General features: G+C 36.4%; 1 protein-coding gene across 4 annotated transcripts in view; it reads right to left on the reverse strand.

Moving 5' to 3' along the window:
* LOC139969730 (tumor protein p53-inducible protein 11-like) overlaps positions 1-21,804 on the reverse strand; it is a 120,366-nt gene that overhangs the window by 95,840 nt on the left and 2,722 nt on the right. The window contains exon 1 of one of the 4 annotated variants that reach the window (XM_071974934.1): positions 8,565-8,760. The exons of 1 other annotated variant lie outside the window; for it this stretch is intronic. Coding sequence is in view for 2 of the 3 variants with exons in the window: in XM_071974932.1 (XP_071831033.1) it covers positions 5,126-5,277 (152 nt within the window). In the remaining variant the exon portion in view is untranslated. Of the gene's footprint in view, positions 1-5,125; positions 5,327-8,564; positions 8,761-21,804 lie in introns of those variants that run through there. 2 more of the 4 variants (XM_071974932.1, XM_071974933.1) reach the window with 2 other exon arrangements.

The raw sequence follows: 21,804 nt of genomic DNA on the forward strand, positions 1-21,804 counted from the left end.
AGACAATTTAGTATCTAAGTAAATTAGACAATTTAGTATCTAAGTCAAATAGAAAATTTAGTATCTAAGTCAAATAGACAATTTAGTATTAAAGTCAAATAGACAATTTAGTCTCTAAGTCAAATAGAAAATTTAGTATCTAAGTAAAATAGACAATCTAGTAAGTCAAATAGACAATTTAGTATCTAAGTAAAATAGACAATTTAGTATCTAAGTCAAATAGACAATTTTTTATCTAAATCAAATAGACAATTTAGTATCTAAGTGAAATAGACAATTTAGCATCTAAGTCAAATAGACAATTTTTTATCTAAATCAAATAAACAATTTAGTATCTAAGTGAAATAGACAATTTAGCATCTAAGTCGAATAGAAAATTTAGTATCTAAGTAAAATAGAAAATTTAGTATTAAAGTCAAATAGACAATTTAGTATCTAAGTAAAATAGACAATTTAGTATAGAAGTAAAATTAGACAATTTCGTATCTAAGTCAAATAGACAATTTAGTATCTAAGTGAAATAGACAATTTAGTATCTAAGTCAAATAGACAATTTTTTATCTAAATCAAATAAACAATTTAGTATCTAAGTGAAATAGACAATTTAGCATCTAAGTCAAATAGAAAATTTAGTATCTAAGTAAAATAGAAAATTTAGTATTAAAGTCAAATAGACAATTTAGTATCTAAGAAAAATAGACAATTTAGTATAGAAGTAAAATTAGACAATTTCGTATCTAAGTCAAATAGACAATTTAGTATCTAAGTGAAATAGACAATTTAGTATCTAAGTCAAATAGACAATTTTTTATCTAAATCAAATAGACAATTTAGTATCTAAGTAAAATAGACAATTTAGTATGTAAGTAAAATAGACACTTGAATATAGAAATGAAATAGACAATTTAGTATCTAAGTAAATTAGACAATTTAGTATCTAAGTACAAGTAGACAATTTAGTATCTAAGTACAAGTAGACAATTTAGTATCTAAGTAAAATAGACAAGTTAGTATAGAAGTCAAATATCTAACTACTTCTAGAGTGGCAGTAAAATGTTTGTTGAAATTTGAGTATATGAGTGACCATTATCTGACCCTCTAGCATATCTATCTAGCATATTTTAGGAGGGCAATACTGATGGCCTTTAAAGCCATCTCTAGTTCTCTGATTATCCAATCAAAGAGTAGAGATCACCACGATCAAGTTTTGCCATTGAAATCATTCGATACCCTAGCTGGGATCCCCGGCCGCCTCTCACCTCTCCCACGTTATCTTTCTCCCCTTTCAGCCTACGGACTTAGCAGCCATCTGCATCCAGATGAGAGATAAAAGAGATATGAGTGGAGCCCATCGCAAGGTAGAGTAATTACTTAGAGAGTACAATTAAACGTTAGCCAGAAGGTGATTGCTGCTGAAGATCCAGCATAAGTAGTGATTCACCTACGAGTCATTATAGAGGGACACAGAAAAATTCTTTCATATTGACTAAACAGACTAGGAAAAATATCGATCCTGTTTTTTTAACTCCTGTCTGGTCGAAAATCGATCACTAAAATGCAAAGAGGAGTGAAAAAAAATGGTAGGAATAAAACTTTGCATTGAAATGCACGTAGTTAGTATTCTGAATGGTAGGTTCAGGAGGAATAAGAGGGTGGGCTCCCCAGAAATGTGCTAAGAAGTTTCTGTCATGTAGTAATAGGTAGATAGGAAAGTGCATCTATGTTAAGACGGAGACAGGTAACCAGGGGAGCGAAGTAAATCTTGTCGTAGTACAACAACAAAATTTGACCCCTTCTACAGTTTTATACCTGTTTACAGATTTCAAGATATTTACCTAGTATGCTCCGTTATGGCTTAGTTGAGTTGATGATGATAACATATCCTCAGTACAGGTTCTAGAAATGTTAATATTTATTCCATTTTATAAAAATCTAATAACTCAACCAAAATATGTTCATTATACTTCATATGAACAAATAAAGCACCCTTGGATAACATTCACTACCATTTGTGAGCCTAAGATTGCTAGCTTTGAAAAACAAACACTTGCTAAGATCTGAACCTCACACACCTTGTTTCCCACTTTCAATTACTCAGATGCGCTAAGATCAAAAACTTGCACCCTTTATTAAACTTGCTCTCCCTTCGCTGGTTAAGTTGGGACAAGCAGTGCTTGTTTCTGTTTTATATATATGTATATGTATATATCGATACAGGTGACAAGCGCCTACAGTGGAAGTACGACCTTCCTTACGGGTTTCAAACCTCTGGACATACAATCAGCGTCCATAGCCTAGTGGATAGGCTGTCCGCATATAAAGCGGGAGACCCGGGATCCGAATCCCGATGGAGGCTGGAATTTTTTCACTGTTTTGGATTTTCCAACTCACTACAATTTCAATTATATATATATAAATATATATATATATATTTATATATATATTAATATTTATATATATATATATATATATATATATATATTTATATAAACATTCAGTGTTTTGGGAAAACCGCTGTATATACCAAAGAAGAAAAACTGCTTGTCACTTATGTTCAACATATTCCCCTCATCATTCTGACCGTTACACATTTGTTACTTCTTGTATTTATACCTACATGCACTTTTTTTCCTTTTTCCCCCCTCCTTCCTCTCTCTTTCTGTTTGGTACCTCAATTTTCTTTAAGCAGTCAACTGATAACAATCAAATATTAGAGGTACACACTTATCTGTTTAAACCAACGACAGACATCGAATGACGACTCAACCGTCTGCTACAGCAGATGGAATCAAAGCCTCAAATAAAAGAAATCTCCCAGTGAGCTACAGGTTCAAACATCTTACAGATTAAACTGAATGATAGCTCTCTTTTCTGAGAACAAAAATGGCTCTATTGGATTAGTTTCTGTCATTGAAAAGCCTGTCTGACCTAAATTCAGAACAGATTGCATGTCAAGATATAGAAGTAGCTCCGATTAAATTATTGGAAAATTTCTTTTCGGCAGGTTTTAAAATTAAAACTCGAGGTTATCTAATAATAAGCTATATGATTTGAACTAACCAATTAAAACGATGAGTCATACGCTTCCTTGACTAACGCTCTACATGCAATGAGTTTTGAAAGATGTTATTAATATTTATTGAAAAAGATTTTTTTTTGTATTTTAACAAAAGCTTGGAAATGTAGGCTACAGCAGATTTAAAACTAAATGTCTCCTCCATATGCAGCATTTACCCACTAAACACAGAAATAGAAATTATAAAAGTCATCCATAAACACACCCCAAAACATGATAGAATTTCAAGTTTTTAGTCACGTAAATCTTGATATTTGAACTAGAAATTTGATGCCATTCTCAAAACACTTTTCCAATCTCTGGAAATAAAATTGAAGGGGTGAGAAATTTCAAGCTGACAGTTTTAAGCAATTTTAGACTTGTGATATTTTGGAGGTGATACTCTGAAACTAATGTGAAGGTATTTAATATGGTCGGTACAAAAGTTGGGAAAACATGAAATAATGTGAGCAGTGAGTACTATTTAATTTGGAATTAAGTTATAATACATAATTGTTTTTTTACCCTATTGTTCACATCTTGGCTTGCAAATATCCATTGGAAGTGCTATTGTTTTCTTGAATGAGGTATGTGAAGGGAAAATGCATTCCATTGTTTCATGGAGATTCATTTTCCTTCAGATATATATACCCTTATATCGATGGCTGCCTCAAAATGATAGTAAGGTGATGCTTCTACCAGAATTGGTCTGTATTCATTTTTCTTGGCCTAGGGACCGTGGAGGGGGGGGGATACCAAATGGTTCCAATGATGATGCAATGCTTATTATTACATTTGAAACAAAATGTTATTTACAACATGGATTTAACATTTATAACTTGTACCTTCAACGTTTGTTGACTGTCACAAATTCACTTGTTAATTGCTTGAGCCCAAGGTATCAAAATGGAAAATAAAATATCAAACTTACTTCTTCTGAGTTTTCTATTCATTTTACTACCTTGCTTAATGGCCTATAGCAACTAATATGGGTGAGTGGATTTATATTTTAGATTTAGATTTATATTTAGAAAAAATAGATAGAAAAAACTGTGCAGGGACTCAATCCCATTGAGTACTGCTATGGCTGGAAATTCAAGATGTTGTTTGGATTATTTTTGTCGCAATTGTGTTTTTGTTTTATGTCTTGTCTTTACTAAAAGAATGATTTTTGACAGAACTTCTGATGTCATGGTATGTAAGCAGTTTTTGGAAATGTTTCCTGAATCAAGCATACTGTTTTACAACCTTAAAACCTTGAAAAGTAACAAAATTTCATGATCCAATTCCAAAATTTAATAACTTTTTTATGCAAGAAAAGTATATCCTAGCAACTAATCATAATTAGTTTACTTCCACAAGAAACACAATTTGATGGAATGCTATTTGTAGTAATTCATGGCAATTTGAAGTTCATTATTTTGTGCTCTAGGCTATGCAAGCTTTCACTGCTTTTCCATGACTTAATTCCTGCACTTTTGTGAAATTTTAGCTCAAGTAATGATCTTATGCACTGAGATGACTACGCAGGGCAAGTAATTGTGAGCGTCTGTCATTAGTACAGTGCCTCACTTAACACTAGCAATGCTGTCACACGAACGTACACATATGCAGGTTTTGTACAAATTTGTGAGCCATCATTGTCAATATTACTCAAACTTAAGAAGCTGCCAGCATCACAGCCATAATTTTCGAAAAAATCTGCCGAATTATGATATTGTTCACTAAAGGCCTATTTGATTGATGTTAGGGCCAAATATGTTTTCTAGCAATTGTTTACGTCACAATTGGTCACATTTGGCAGATTTGTGGATAAAGATATTCCAAATCTGGATATTGTCATTTGTGGGCAATATTGTAGATCCGTCCTGACGCCAATGGAAGCCAAAGAAAAGAGGCATGCCAGGGAAATCCGGACGTTTGTTAACCCTAAGGTTGCTTAACTGACTAGAACTCTGACTATCTTTGCCTACGCGAAGGCCTATTAGTAATAGTATTAATACCTACTTAGTCTAGGCCTATGCTAATTTAACTTAGCCTATAGCCTACCTCTACCTATATTAGACTAACGTTAAGCAAACGTCTTTGGTCAGAAGTACATCCGTCATACAATCTGAATCAAAACTGAATATGTTAAAGCATATATCAAACACTTCTAGTTGGCAGCAATCCTGCTCTCCCTTCAAGTTCAACCTCTCCAGGTTTGACCATAATGAATTCATCTGATTTGATCTATGTCGCGCACTGCATGCACTTTAGATTATGGTAACAGCTGTAGAGTGTAGGTTAAAGCTGTCCCGTAAATGAATGACGATAGGCTAATTTGTAAGTGTGTTTGTACCAGAGTTGTATAAAGTTTATCGTAACCAACCATAGAGCAGGATGAGAACTTTTCTGATCGCTAGGTTACGGTATATTAGTAGTTCATTGGTCAGAAGTTTCCGCAAGCCAGCAATACAGAGGGAGACTCAACATTTGAAACGCAGAGGAAATTTAGCGAGCACCCTCCCCAATGCCCCCCCCCCAGGCAGCGACGTAGCCAGGAATTTGAAAGGGGGGAGCACTTTTTGCGACTGATATGGATTTTCAAAATTGTAGGCACGACTATCTGAGCGGAGCGCCACCATCGGTTGGCGCGGAGCGTACAAGAAAATTTTTGGTTTTACAAACCCCCCAGATGGCCGGAAACGGCCCTTCCCGAGTGTTCATTCTGGTTCCATGGCCTCTTGCTAACTTGAGACACCTCATTCAATATCACTTTTAAACCAAAAAAACAAACGAGTTAAAATAGTACGTAATTCAATACTACATAATGTTCGGTATTTAAAATTAGCAAAGTACATGTACACTGCGAGTAGTCTTACTTTTCAACTGCTGATACTTGTAGATACATATATAGATAGGCCAGAAATGTCTTTGATACAACTATAGCCAGTAATTGTCTTTGAAACAACTGTAAATGTTTAAGTTAGCCTAATATTAGAGAAGGCGAGAGCTATCCGACGATTGCCATCTGATGCAAATTTCTCAACTGTTTTCTCAACTGAAATATTATCTGCGTAAACGGGTTCTTAACTACATGTTAAAAAAACTGACAAGATCGGATTCTAGACTTTTTCGGCGGGTAGAGTGCTGAATGAAACGGCACGCGATAGAAATGACAGCCTAAATTAGAAGACTAGGTCACCTAATTTAGCCATATTCTTGCTACGTTCATTTCAATAGTTATTCCTGTCTGGACTCTTAAACTCGTCCAGCAAGCTTATGGATTTGAAATATGGGTGTTTTTAAAAAAGATAACTTGGCCAAAAAAATGTGTAGGCCCGGGCCTACAGTGCTACATACTGGCTACGCCCCTGATCACGGATATCATATTATCAGCAGATTTTGTTTCCTGTTTGAATTCTCTTACATGTTCTTTACATAATATATCAGAAAGACAACATAGTGCTCTTTTACAATTTTTCCAGTAGGATGATTCTTGTTTATTGTCCAATGTCTGGACTTTAATACATTTGACGAACTTAACTGATGGACAATATAAACTTTCATATTTTGTAATATAGCCAGATATGCAGTGGCCTAAAAACAAATATCGTTATCGTTAGCAGTGTAATAATTATTTAAAGGAAGTGCGTATCACGTACGATTGCTAGCTTTGCTTCATAACTTAGGACGAATCATAGAAAGGATTAAAACGAACGTTATCGACGTTGTTGTGCATACAGTTCGTGACATTCCATAGAGTGCGGTTAGGTAGGCAATATGTATTTTATTACGCAGTGGCCAACTGTAGGCTTGTAATAGGCTATAGGCTAAATTTAGCTAATTGCATCTGCCAAACTAAGCAAGTAGTTGAATCAGTAGGCGTGAATGTGACTACGATTATAATCGAGTTAACGGAGCTGACGAGTATTCAAGATCAAAAGAGCACTGACAAAATACCATGCTAAAAAAACAACAGTTTAAAAAAAATATATCGACACTGAAAGGGGGGGGGGAGCGGTCGCTCCCCCTGCTCCCCCCCTGGCTACGTCCCTGCCCCCAGGTCCCGTTTTTTTATAAAAAAAGGGCTAACTGTTTGCGTTTCTATGTTATAGGTAAGACTTGTTCCATAGTGAAAACATTCGGGATATAGAATTTCATTCTATCGTCGATCTTATACAAAAGTCTAAAACAAGTAAGCAAGACACTGGTACGGTCTACGCCTCTTAGGGTGTTTTCTCGTTACTTAGTAATGACATTTAATAATGTCCAACAATTGGAAACTAAGACGACTTTTTTCTGAATTATTGACGTAAGTCTCCCAGGGCTATATTTTGTTTTTCATTCGAGAAATTGGGGTATATAAGCGTATGGGTCTTATAGAAGTCTATCAGGTATTATAAGTATAAGTGTTCCTTGGAGTGAGGTTTTAACTGAGAGAGAGAGGTACTCCATAAGGGGTATTGTGTTTGTGTTTTGGCATTTTTAATTGTTGATAAGTGATATAGAAACAATAAAAGAAAGGGAGTATCTTGCGTTGTCTACAAAATTCACTTCGTAAATGACAACATCACCGAACTCTCGTCAACAACATTGTTCAGGTAATTGTGAGTTAATTGTTTTGATTGTACTTGGGTGAGTGGGTTGATGGATGAGAAGGGAGGGGCTTCGGTCATCAGAAAAGTTTGTTTCCATTTTAAAAAATGTTACTAAAATCGGCATTTAGCAAATGTTTTATATGAAATTTGAATTTGAAAATTGTACTGTAATTATGATTTCTGGTCACTGGTTTGTTACAGCCATTTCTGAGCCCGACAGCCATCCCCACCCCACAGCCAGGAAAGTTTTAAGATAGCCTATGCAGGTCGCTGCATATGAGACCTTGTTGGAAAGAATTATTTGTCAACAAGTTGATTACTCTGACAAACTTAATTAACTAAGAGCAAAATATCTTAAGAAACGTCATTCAAGATGGAAAATAAAGCCTGATCATGGAAACTTGGTGTAAGGGGACGTGGGCTGAGAGTTCATCATGTTTTCTTTTGGTACCCCTGAGAGATCGATTTTGGGTGTCACCTCTGGTTTCAGTCATCATCATGTTTTTGTTCGATGTTTGGATGTTGAAGAGGATGAAACAAACTACTGATGGTGTGGGAATTATAGGAGCTTTAGAAATTATATATGTGAAACAGATCAATCCCTCAGCGAGAACCGGCAAATGGGTTGAGGAGTACCGTACTATGGCTAACCCTTCACCTCTTCTAGGTCAACATGTAAACGATCATGGTTTTTCGGTTGATAAATGTGCACTTATAGGTCAAGATATGAGTTTTCATATGATGAGTAGAATATGTCAGTTGAAAATTCTATGTTATAGCGGCCTTGGAAGGTCAATGGAGCAATTAATTGTAGGACATATAGAGACCTATAGATACAAAGACATGTACTTCAGAGTAATCCTTTAAATTCGCTACGAGCCCGAAATCACTAAAACCAAACCCCGGGGAAATAGCGAAATATATACCTCTGTCTGAACGATCTGAAGCCCCTGCAGGTCCGTTTTTTCCGCCGACTTTCGGTGTAAATTTACATTTTAAGGAACTTAGTCACCATCGGCCTCAGAATCTGGGCACGGTAACCAAACAACTTGATCCACTCTGGCACCGGCCAGTTTCCCTAACATCGAATCTTTATCCTCGTGTAATGTTAGAACGTCCGGGAGGCGTAATTTTTTTCCTAGGACGAATAAGGGCACGGCCAATCAAATCCCTGGATTCCAAACATGTGACGCTTTTTCAAAAAAACATGTTCTGAATCTTTTTTTCCTAGTTTTGACCCCAGATTATGAACGACAATCCTTCATTTTTACAAGATAATTTCACAGGAGCAGCAGCCCTAACCCACTTTCTAAACCCTAACTCTGATATCAAACGGATTTGTAAATTCCTGAAAAACCTGAAACCCTTATCCGTCCTAGGAATAAAAAATTAGGCGTCCGGGGGCTTTTGGCGTCCATACCGCATTTAACAGTTCTCTGTAGGAACTTATAGGCAATCCGGTATACTAAAAGGTATAACGTATATAAGCCTATCTGAATACTACTTGTATGCCATTCTATTTGCAATGGTAGATAATGAATATTAATGAGCTAATTGACAAAGAAACTTTCTGTGTAATCTAAATAGTCCGAATTCCTAATAGATAATTTAAACTTAAGCTGCAACGGAACTATTAAAGCTATCTCATATCGAATTCGAAATGAAAACAACAACAGTAGCAACAAGGTGACACAATGAAAACGACTCTACATAATTAAAACAATTGACAGATTACTTTTCTTGTGGGTAGTCTTTTTTAATGGCCTGTCGTCGATGATTTTTGTTGTTTCGTGAACGTGTACATCCTATAACAGGATTTAAAATCAAAAGAAGTCTTATGCCTCACCTTGTTATTAACACCCACTCACCTCTAACCCACCCACCCAACCGCCCCCGACTACTCCTCCATCTCCACACCTTTACCTTTAGCGCCATTCAAATCAATGTACTATAACACACCATTCCTAGCTGTAAAATAGGTCTATGCTGACATAATCCTGAAACTGACGTGTCTTCAAACCATAGTATATATAAACTTTCTTTCCACTTCTATCTATATATTCACCGCATCACCAAGAAACATATCACCGATTCTTAATTCTGACATGCACATTTTCAGAAGTAAATTTACCTTTCTTGCATTCACAAGGAAATGCCTTTAGAGAATAAGTTTAACTATATACTAAAGCATACCGTGCCAAATTTTTCCAGAAAACCCCTTTAGCTAAACGTAAATTTCCAATTTAGGATTACTTTCGTTCAAAAATTCTTCGAAACTATATATTTTCTCTGAATTTCGGAGATATTCCTCCCAGCGTTATTTGGGCTTGTCTATACTTATGTTTTTTGTGCATAGAGACACTACAGACCTATATGCCGTTGCTACAGCCTGAGGAAACCCATCTAACGATTCTTTGAATTTACAGATCATCTGCTCCCCCCCCCCCATACCCAGAATATGCCATACTTTAAATATTGGTCACACATCTCGAAATGTGACTACCCCCCCCCCCTGATCCCCTCCAAATCAATTCCATTCTGTAGGACTATCTAAAGTATTTTTGCACTGAGTAAAATTTGGGTTAGAGATTTTCAGATGACCTTTGACATCGGCTCGTATATTCCGCTTTAAGTTTAAGTCATAAATAAGGCTTAAGCTTTCTTGAGTGGGGGACGGGGCATCGTAGGAGGGCGGGAGGGACTGTTCGCTCAGTGTAATTGCTATAGTCTTATTCAATACACTGCACCACTTGCTACGATACGATTGCGTGATACGGGATTAACCGCAGATCAAAAGCCGGCAATGATATATATGTTGTCAGTACACGATTACATTGAAGCTGAACATGAAAGTTCACTATAGAAAGTATTACTAAAATTGTTCTTTATAAACTAGTGCAATAAAATACTTGAAACCATGTGTTTTGGTTAAAGCCGACTCGTTCAGAGTTATATTCACAATTTTCAATGACACGGCAGCCTCTTTGGAGGAGGAGGAGGAGGAGGACGAGGACGAGGAAGTGGTGGTGTTTTGTGAGGTTTTTTTTGTGCGAAAAACTTTGTAATAACCACCTCATTTAAAATTTTACTCTCGACTTCAACACAACGCATGTTAATGATATAATAACATATTTACAATATCTCGCAGAGACTTATTTTTTCTCTGTGTAGTTGCATATTTATTCATATTATTTTTTTACGCAAGCCAATAATCGGGGAAAACTTCTTATGCTACGCTCTTGTTTGGTAATTCCCATCGTTGTGAACGTGGTTTATTAAGTGAGAACGAAACCTTGATTCCAGCTGTTAAACACACATGGTTTGTACATGATGGTTATATATACTAGCAATCAACTCTGTACTGGGCTATATCAGCTCCGATGGCCTATCGTTCCTCGCATATCTTATCTCGATGAAATGACAATAGACAAATGTCATGTGATCTTATAATTTCTTAGTTTTAGTAACAGAATACAGTGAGAGAGAGCGGGAGAAAAGTAAAGAAAATGTCACGAACATCATTAAGATAATGGAAACAAGTAGGCGAGATAAAAATCGTTGATGCAATTAAACCTTTCGGTAACCAAAAAAAAAAAAGAAATGGAAAGGTGCATCAAAATTATTTTGGACAGGATCTTATGTAAATTATAAATCTATATCGAGACGAATTGATAGTTAGAAGCATTTGATAAAATATTGCATTCAATATTTACAATATTTCATGAATAAAGTAGAACCAAATAATATATATATACAAACACACATATAAACGGAGAACGGCATGCCGACAGGAGGGTTTAAAGTTGTATATATGAGTATCTCAGTATGGGTATAGGCGGGCAAAAAACAGGTAGGGCAAGACAGTCGCTTTGTATTCTTTGGACTTTCTTATCCGTTCTTCTTATTTTAATGAGAATAAAGAAGACCGAAATGCTCTGAGAGTGACAAGTATAGTCAGGGGGTAGGAACCGGGGGGCATTGAAGGCACGTGCCCCCACTTTTTCCAAACTAGCAAATAAAATGTGCCCCTTTGATGAAGAACTGTCTTTTGGATATCTTTCTTAATTTTAAAATATTATTTTAATTATTTATTTTTAGTCTGTACATGCTAAGGATTTAACCAAGTTGCTAAAAACTTTTGTTCAAGGAATGAACACAGGAGGATTTTTTTGGAAAGTTCTAAAGTATGGATGGACAGAAGTACAGATGTGGTTGATAGAGTTACGTGCACCATAATAGTATTGATAACATACTCACACATCATATATATTTAAGTGATATGGCCGGTGTGTATCGGTTTATAGCATAACGAGTGTTGGTTGTGGAATGGGATAGTGCCCCTCCAATTTTTGTGCCCCCCACTTTTTGGAAGCTTTCTATCCCCCCCCCCCCCTGAGTATAGTTCAACTTGTTTGGGCATGGGTAACATGGTGACCAGTGTTGGATTTTCTAGCATGTTGGCGGACAATCATGATCACCTTTAAAGGTCATGGTATAAGCCCTTTTTGTTTCTTAAAATTCCAAATTTTCCTCTTAGTCATTCATTATATGTTAAGTTAGAGCGCTGTTGTTTATATTAACAAATTTTAAAGGTCGTTTATAGAGTCCCTATCTTTTAACGCAAAAAGAAATGAATGTAGGTCAGAAAGTCGACAGACTCACCAACCGTTGTTTGGGGTTCGACTTAAAATTCCTTTGGGACATTAATATGGGGGGGGGGGAGTCACTCTTAATATTCTTAAGTGTAAGGCTTGTTCCGTATGCATCCTCCCTTGTGACCAACATAGGGGAGAAACTATACAGTACTTTACATTAATGATCATAGGTAACCTGCATGGTTAGTTATAGTATTGTACTTATTATCGCGTGGTTGTTATACCACCTTGTCACATGACTGTTGAATTGCTTGTTGAATATATAGACTGAGTTCTCTCGTACTTGTTCAGGATTCATTGCAGGAAGAGGGTTCAATCAGGGATGACGGGAGGGGGGGGGGGCGGGGGTAAACTTCGAGGGCAAGTTGGTCATGTGTCTTTGAGGAGGCCAACTACAAAATTACTTTAAAGCAGCCAGCCGAATGGATCCTCTGTTCATTCTTTGCAAATTCCACTATTTGAATGTTTTCAACAAAACGACACTTTTTTTTTCTTGGGGGAGGTGGAGGGATTCCGTCTGTACGCATCCCCCTCCCCTCCGGCTATGCATGTGTTATCTTTTATCTAAATCTTAATACATCCATAACAACCTTCTAACCCAAAATGACACCGACCGAACGGCTGCCACTTTATCCTGCATGGTTTCTGCATTTTTACCTCCATGGTTTCTGTAACATCGTGTCTGCAGGCTGGTAAGACTATGTAAGGACAGCACGTGTCCATGTTCATGTGAGCCGATATAAATTCACTTTTTATAGATCTTCAAAGCCTGAAATGCTTCAATCAAGTTGCTTCGATCAGTCGAGAATTCGGCTCCTCGGGCGAGGCCTTGATGTGAATGATAATCCACTGCTATATAAATTGCGATTACTGCAGGATGAATACCAATAAATGTCATTTTACCTTCGTTTATATTACAAACTACATGAACGTATTGATAATACATTTCAGGGTATTATTTGAGGCCATGAGGTATGATGTTCCCTTCATACTAAATTTTACGTTTACTCCGAGGAGCTGCATGCTAAACTAGATAGTCCAGTCACTTTGATTGATGAATCTATAATGTCTAAAAATACATTTCATCCTAACAATGAAAATGACATTGAAGACTCGCGCACAAAGAAACGTCTCATGCCGGTAATCTGACCTAGTTTCGAATGAGGTGTAACAGAAGTGTTAGACACCACCATCGATCCCAGAAAATACACACACAGCTTGCTACCGTCGGTAATAAGACACTAGTGTACAGTCAATACATAGAGCTACGGTCAATACCGACAACACAGTGTACATAGCAGCGATGGACATCTCAGGTCTAGATAAAAGATAACAAGGTATCACATTTCATTACTGTCTGCATTTTGTAGCGACAAGAAGAAAACTTCACTTGCAAGCAACGGAAAGTTAACTTTCTGCAGAGCACGGCACGCGGTTTGGGCGAGTCTTCAATGCCTTTAAACTGGACAGGTGGTTATTGTTAATGGGGTCTGTTTTCAACTTATCAAACTTGATTCTGAGACTAAATGCATCCATTGAAGAAGCTTTTTTGCGTTGACTTTGGTTAACTTATCGACACGATTCGATGTTAAAATTATCCTAGTCGTCAGCTGGTATAGTCAAGTTTCATTACAAATCAGGGGTTAAAAAAGAATAAGACAAAACATGTTGAGAATTTCTGGTTTGCTGTTAGAATTAAAAAATTTTATATGGAAAATAGTGTTCTGGTGATGAAATATTTGAAGTGAAGTATTCTACAATTACCGCTTTGTAAAGAAAGTGTATACCGTTCAAAATTGAATTTACGGCACTAGGTAGATTTCGTATAGAGGTATAAGAACAAGCGCGGCAATATGCTGTTTCAAGTTATATGGATGCCCGAGGAGTTTTTTCCCTCTTTATCTCGCCACAACTGACGAAGTTTTTCAAGGAGTAACTATTTGTTTCCTTAGTGAAACAAGAAGATGTTACAAGGAAGAAAGTATATTAGTCACAGTTTTGTTTTCATACAAATAATTTCATATCATTACTGCCTTTCATATATTATCTCGAAACGTATACCATACTTGGAAAATCCAAATTACTCTCTCCCTACTCTGTTCCTTAATGGCCCTCTCTTTTTCCTTCTCACCTACCACCCCCCCCCCTTCACCTCCCTCTCTATTCTACAACGCCATTATATATAGAGATGTAAATCTTTTCTAATTTGAACATATTTAATGAGAAAGAAAACATGTTATACGTAGAACCAAAGTTTGCAAAGAAAATGGGTTACTACAGCACCATGTAGCATGGTTCATATCTTCTTCATAACACTTGAGCATTATTGTATCTATGTTGGTCTTATTACTTGTCTCTGTCATCATAATATACTTCTGATATCGCCGCTGGTTGATGAATCGAATTAAAGCGTCACATATCAGGATTACGGCAAGAAGACGGAGGTTGAGATGGAGGTTGAGAAGGAGAAGGAGAAGTAGAAGGAGAAGGAGAAGGAGAAGGAGAAGGAGAAGGAGAAGGAGAAGCAATCAGTAATACATCAGTAATACCCCCCATATGTGTGTCTTGCAAGTTCTTCAAAGGACTTACATAAAATAATAATATTCCATTCCCCTTCCATTTCTTCCCTATCCTTTTCCTTTCCCGTACCCTTCCCCCTGTCCTTCTCCTTTCCCTCTCCCCTCTCCTCCGTGATCCCCTTCCCTTTGCCCACCCAACCTCATTCTCTGTTCATGATATTACCAATGAACCGCATAAACCATATATCACATATTAATAACACGGGTTTTAATATATCGTATGATTTTACCACGGAAGCTATAAACGTCATTTACGATTTGAACTACATGGAATAGTCGACCGATTTACTGGTTCATGCTGCAGCCTAGTTATATAATAATACTAAAGCCTTTATATTTAATACACTGAATCTAGGTTATGAAACTACACAGTGACGTCAAAGGAAAATAACATTATTCTAAATTCTTCTTTACATTTTTTTTTTACGATTGAGCTTAATATATACAGATTGTAATAAACTGATAGTCTCCAACTGAACCGAATGTTAGGAAAAAAATACGATCAGTTACACTTTGTGTACAAGTCCAATATATATGTAATTTATAAGTATCTAGTATTTATTAATATATTCTTGTTTCATTACAATCCTTCAAAACGGCCCGTTTTATAGTACTGGTGGTGGCAGGCAGCAAAATAAGGATTTCATGTTAATGGAATCTCGTCGAGAGTAAATTATACGATCAAAACAACCGTATCATTAAACATGAGACGGTGCTGGCTTTATGTAATTAAAATAGTTCGAGCGCTGATATGTCTATTAAAAGTGCTTTCGTCTGTTAGAATTCAGTGCGCGTCATTAAAAGGGAAATTCAACTTAAACCGTATACGTGATAGTTGTTATTACACTATATGGAGTGACGTACTGAAAAAGGGAAAAAATGTATCAGATAAACAAAGCGCATGCGTGAAATCTCGTGTGTGTTTTTACTTTTGTGTATGCGTTGTATCGTTAAACGTTGAGATGGGGAATTTACATACGATGTATACATACATCGTAGGATTCGTTATGAATGATGAAAATGACGCCATGCATGAATCTCATATCGGAGAGTAATTTATGCATATTGCAAGGACAGATAGGTCTATAATGCATGATATCACACATATTTCTTGTAAATTTTACTGACAAAATCCTGTTTGCGATATATTTAAAGTTTAGAAACAAATGACCTTGCAGGTTTATATACCTCGTAATATAACTTTTATGATTAAATATACAAGGTTACCGTTATAGGTCGTTAACCTGATAAACCGAGTTTAATATCCCAAATATAAATCCGAAATGAAACCTTATAAGATAGAGTACAAAAAAAAAAACTTGTCGTTAAAATATAGCGAACACAACGTAATTACTTACCTCGACTAATGTGAAGGGGGAAAAAATCGTTACTATGGTTACCCACCCATGATCATCCGTAAATAGGAATCAGAAATGACGTCATTGTTGGCGAAGTATTTGTACTAACGCCAGGAAAATTTCGACAAAAACAAAATATCCTTGAAGGGAAAAAAAATAAATTCTGACAAAATGGTGAGACAAGTGGTTATTTTCTGTTTCTGAGTTGGGATTTCGCTTAAATTATGTTGCTTTACGGTGATGAAGTTGGGTTATAAGGATCTAACATGTTTCATGACAATCACAGTGTTTAATGTCACATACTTCTTTCCATTTCTCTATTTGTTGTTATCTCTTTACATTGTTATAACGACGGCAGATGGAAGGTTGTGGTGTAAGGGTGGGGTGTAAGGTTGGGTGGACGGAGTTTGGGTGTAAGGGTGGGGTGTACGGGAGATGGGAAGAGGGGTAGAGGTGCTATTGAAAATTATTGCAGAAAAACACAGTTTTATATCATGAATTAATCTGCAAATCTTTATTGATGATTGACAGGACAAGGACCCCCCCCCCCCTCCCTTCTTCACTCAGCAACCTCATGCAACCTTCTTAACACTCCCTGTATGAGTAAGCTTCAATAATTCCAGTTTTAACATTGCCCTATATGTTGATTCCCCATGTCCAGTATTCAATGTGTACATCTAACTTGCTCACAATCGCCGAAGTTAAAGATTCGTAAACAGCTTACGTACCGAATAGTGCAGGGCGTTGATTCACAGTTGTCCATATAATTAAATTGTTACATAAATATTCATTTTCATTCGTAAGTATCCAAAGTTACAGATTTCACTAAAAGTAGTGAGCAATATGCCCCACTCCTTCCCCCACACAAGAAAAGGGGGGACATGGGAGAGGATAAGAAGTGGTGGATAACCTTTCAGTAGTCATCCAATGAAGACAGATTGCGGGTCAAAGGTCGTTTGAAGTTGGAGAATGAGTGTCTATTTTGTACACTTTTGACATAGGCTCTTTTGGATACATTTACTGATTATTATCTTTAAATATTTCAAAATATAAGAACGATCCTGACGAATCTTCTCAAGAAATATAAAACTAAATAGCTAATTTCGGCAGAGATGCTACAACTTTTTTTCAAGGCCCCAGCTCCAGGCGCGTAGCGAGGAATTTGCCAAGGGAGGGGCGAAGCCTGTAGGCAAACTATGTAAGCGTAGCGTCACCATGAGTTGGCGCGAAGCGCACAAGAAAAGTTTGGCCGAAAATGCCTCCCAGATCGCTGGAAATGACACTTCCCAGGTCTTGTAACTTGCATCTAAACATTTTCTATTTTGAAATTACTAGGGATATTATATAAAATAAAAAAAATATGCTCAAGGGGGGGGGGGGTGCGGTCGCCCCTTCGCCCCTGGATACACACCTACCCAGCTATACCAATTGGATCAATGATCCGGCAGCAATCTGTGCCCCTGTCCGATCCATGAAAAAAATCACCTATAATGGGATCCAATTCCTGGTGTAACGGAGGGCTTAGTTAGCCATATATATAGAATAGGATTCAATCATACCGATATAGGGGCAAGATGGGATTTCAAACAATAATACTGGCATCAATTTCTCTGTTATATTGTCGGGCACCGAATTATACTTTTAACTAGATACAGCCAAAAGACACAAAATAAATGCCAAAAAATGATAACTAGGTTATTAAAATTATTGTAAACATTTTCACAACGTATATCACCTCTCATATTAAGAAAATGAAAATCAGGTTTGGATACCTTTGATGTAAATATTTCATTTTTATATTTATTTTTTTAAGAGAATATTGTAAAAGAAATAACAATCAAGTTTATATTACCTGTGTCAGTTGTATTATTTATTCCTCAATTTGCAATTATGCAAATATTTACACAAGGACAGTTTACCTATATATAGACAATATCGCGACACTTCTCGTAATTCAATAGGCTTATCGAAATGGAATAAAACGGTAATACGAAACGTTTGTTTTTGCAACCTGAGGCACCCAATCGTGTACTGCTTTATCTTTAACATAATACCAAGTGATTTTATTTCTCGTTTCGGGATTTGATCATCACATAATTGACCTAAACAAACGAGAAACAGAGATGAACAAAAACTATATATATAAAGACGTAATACCTTCACGCATCAAGGACAATTCTCTCTGTCAGTTTTAAGGCTACGCCATGATGTTAACAAACAATAGATTTAATTATAATAATTATTGCAAGAAGTGAAATGCAAAACTTGTGTAGTAATATGTTAATGGAGCATGTAGTTTATTCATGTGAAGAATAATCAGAAACGTTTATATCTTTTCCTAAAGCCTACATCTAAAGGCACTCGTGAGTTGTCTCGGTAGGGTGTATGCAAATACATATATTGCAGATTGCACACTTACACAATACATATACATTGCAGGATGTACACTGACTTGTACAATACACATATATTGCAAGGTGTACATCTATACAATACAAATATATTGCAGGGTGAACACTCATACAACCAAAATACTACATAGGGAAAGGATGATTTGAATTTAGCAGTTAAATGCGTACTGAAGTTCAACAGTTTTCAGCATAAGTAACCATTACACAACTTTCTAGCACACATCTGAGAGGCAATATTAATGACCTTTAAGGGTGTTATACCCAAAGTGGCGGCGAAGTTGCTACCAAACATTTAGACAAAGTTTCACACCTACATAATCCCCATCACTCAACCCGGTTTCCCAGCAAGCCTTAATTAGACACTTAGGGTAGTGTTGGAAACGGCAGTATTCAAACATTTTAGAAATATCATTATTACCGTACTTTAAATATCTTTTTTGCTCATCGTCCATACACACAGACACGTTTCAAGGTTGTACTAATGACCTACGGACATTCAGGCCACGAAACGTATAATCACATAGAGAGATCTATGTTTGTTAGGCTATATATGCCTTAAACAATGATTTGGTAATTCTGATTATAAATCCATGTAAATGATAAAAATCTGAAAACATTAAAAACAGAGCATCTGTAACTTACATTGAGCACAATGATGAAGTTCGATTTAATTAAGTTATAGGAGAGTATAGCATAAGGTGTATGTTTGTATGTGCGCTCGTATATATGTGTGTGAGAGGTGGGTGGGGAAGGAGAGAGGATATAACGGGACTCCTTGCACGTTCTTGTGTGTGTAATAGTATTCGTCACTATGCCAACTTTTTCATATAGCTATGACGGTATATTTACACAAAATACTCATCGTAAGCATATATGTTATTACCATGATATAAAAAATAAAAATAAAAATGATATATATATATATATATATATATATATATATATATATATATATATATATATATATATAGGCCTATATATATATATATATATAGGCCCATATATATATATATATATATATATATATATATATATATATATATATATATATATATATATATTGATATAGAGTAGGTTGGCGTCTATCTTGGCGCAGAGTTGTCTGAAGATCGCTATAACGCGTGAAACTCCGAGTAACAACTACTAGTGTTCCACTAGTCTCATCTAGTATCAACATATATATTGATATATATATATTCTTTCTTCCATATCTCCCCGGCCCTCTTTTTTACCCAGCCCGTGGCTGTAGCCAGAGACAATTACCCGGACCCCCTCTTTGTGTTATGAAAATGAGAATAAATTAATCATTTCTTACAGATATCCTCAGTACCCCTAATTGACTCTAGGGCCCCTTGGGCTGTACATACGACCCGCCCCTCCCTCTCGTCATGCCTGATGAGTACCGTCACAATAACATTGTCGTTCAACAAAATATCTATACGAGGCAATTGATGCAAATGTTGGGCACTCGACCCTACATCTTCCGTAGGCCTAAGATTGACGTTCGTGATAGCTTGGATGATATTTAGGTTGCACAGTCCGACCGGAAATTTTCATCCACGGAAGACTCGCTCTGAACGTGATCAAATTAAGCTTTGACGTAGTCAGTATCTCGATAAACAACATTCTGTTTTGTTTTGGTGTTTTTCTCTTTTTATGCCCATCATGTTGATACTCACCGTTTAATCGTGTATACCAAACATGTTGTATTGACTTTAGTGTAGTGAAAATATAGATTGAATTAAATTTAGAGAGAGAGAGAAAAACTTACGAACGTTCGTGGGAGTATCGCAAATGTAGACAGACGTGCTTGTGGATAAATGCTATCAATGATAATATATGGTGATTATCAATGATCACTTCTCATAACATGCTAACTGAGTTTCCGAACATTGAACCTCAAGCTATAGCTGTTATATAGAAAAAGTATTCTTCAAAAAACATGTTGCTAATCAGTTTTATCATGAATAAACATGTTGCTAATCAATTGTAACATTATTTTGAGCACTATACTCTATAGATTTGGACAAATTGTATAGAATGCACCCCCCCCCATTTCTTCAATTATCAAACTACATGGATGGATGGTTGGATGGATGGTTGGATGGATGGATGGATGGATGGGTGGATGGATGGATGGATGGATGGGTGGATGGATGGATGGATGGGTGGGTGGGTGGATGGGTGGATGGATGGATGGATGGATGGATGGATGGATGGATGGATGGATGGATGGATGGATGGATGGATGGATGGATGGATGGATGGATGGATGGATGGATGGATGGATGGATGGATGGATGGATGGATGGATGGATGGATGGATGGATGGATGGATGGATGGATGGATGGATGGATGGATGGATGGATGGATGGATGGATGGATGGATGGATGGATGGATGGATGGATGGATGGATGGATGGATGGATGGATGGATGGATGGATGGATGGATGGATGGATGGATGGATGGATGGATGGATGGATGGATGGATGGATGGATGGATGGATGGATGGATGGATGGATGGATGGATGGATGGATGGATGGATGGATTATAATTATTTTTTACCTTTGACTTGGCTGTCATGTATGTTGCCTGGCTTTATACTATGAGATGTGAGTTATGTAACATATATATATGAACTTGGCAGTTGCACCTTCTTTTAGAGAAGGCAAAGTTGAACTGACAATATTTATATTTTTCCATGTCATTTTTGTGTAGTTCGAGTGACAAGTGTTCTCGTTGCTGTCGTGTTCTTTCCAGAAGACATTTTAATGTTTTAATTCAATATTGTTATGATCTGAAGTCTTAGATATATCTCTGTACAAAATCTAACATGTTTTTCTGAGAAATATTACAAAAAACGTAGCTCTGAGAGTGTTGAAAAGTTAAAAGAAAAAGACACTGTTATGCAAGTGAAATCGGAATTGCCATACGATTCATGCACATATACACTTTTTTAAAACCTGTTTTTGTCCAAATCCAACATCTAAACGTACTACTTTTAATACAAGGAATTAAGAAGCTTTGCTCGAAGGGGATTGTTTTAAATATTTAGGGATTCCCAGACACAAAGTAGCTTTTTTATTTATTTATTATTTATTAATATTTGATGGTATATTCGATCATAAAATCTCATCTAAATAACATATCAGTGGCTG

This window comes from Apostichopus japonicus, chromosome 7 (assembly GCF_037975245.1).
Source record: "Apostichopus japonicus isolate 1M-3 chromosome 7, ASM3797524v1, whole genome shotgun sequence".
Classification (NCBI taxonomy): Eukaryota; Metazoa; Echinodermata; class Holothuroidea; order Aspidochirotida; family Stichopodidae; genus Apostichopus; species Apostichopus japonicus.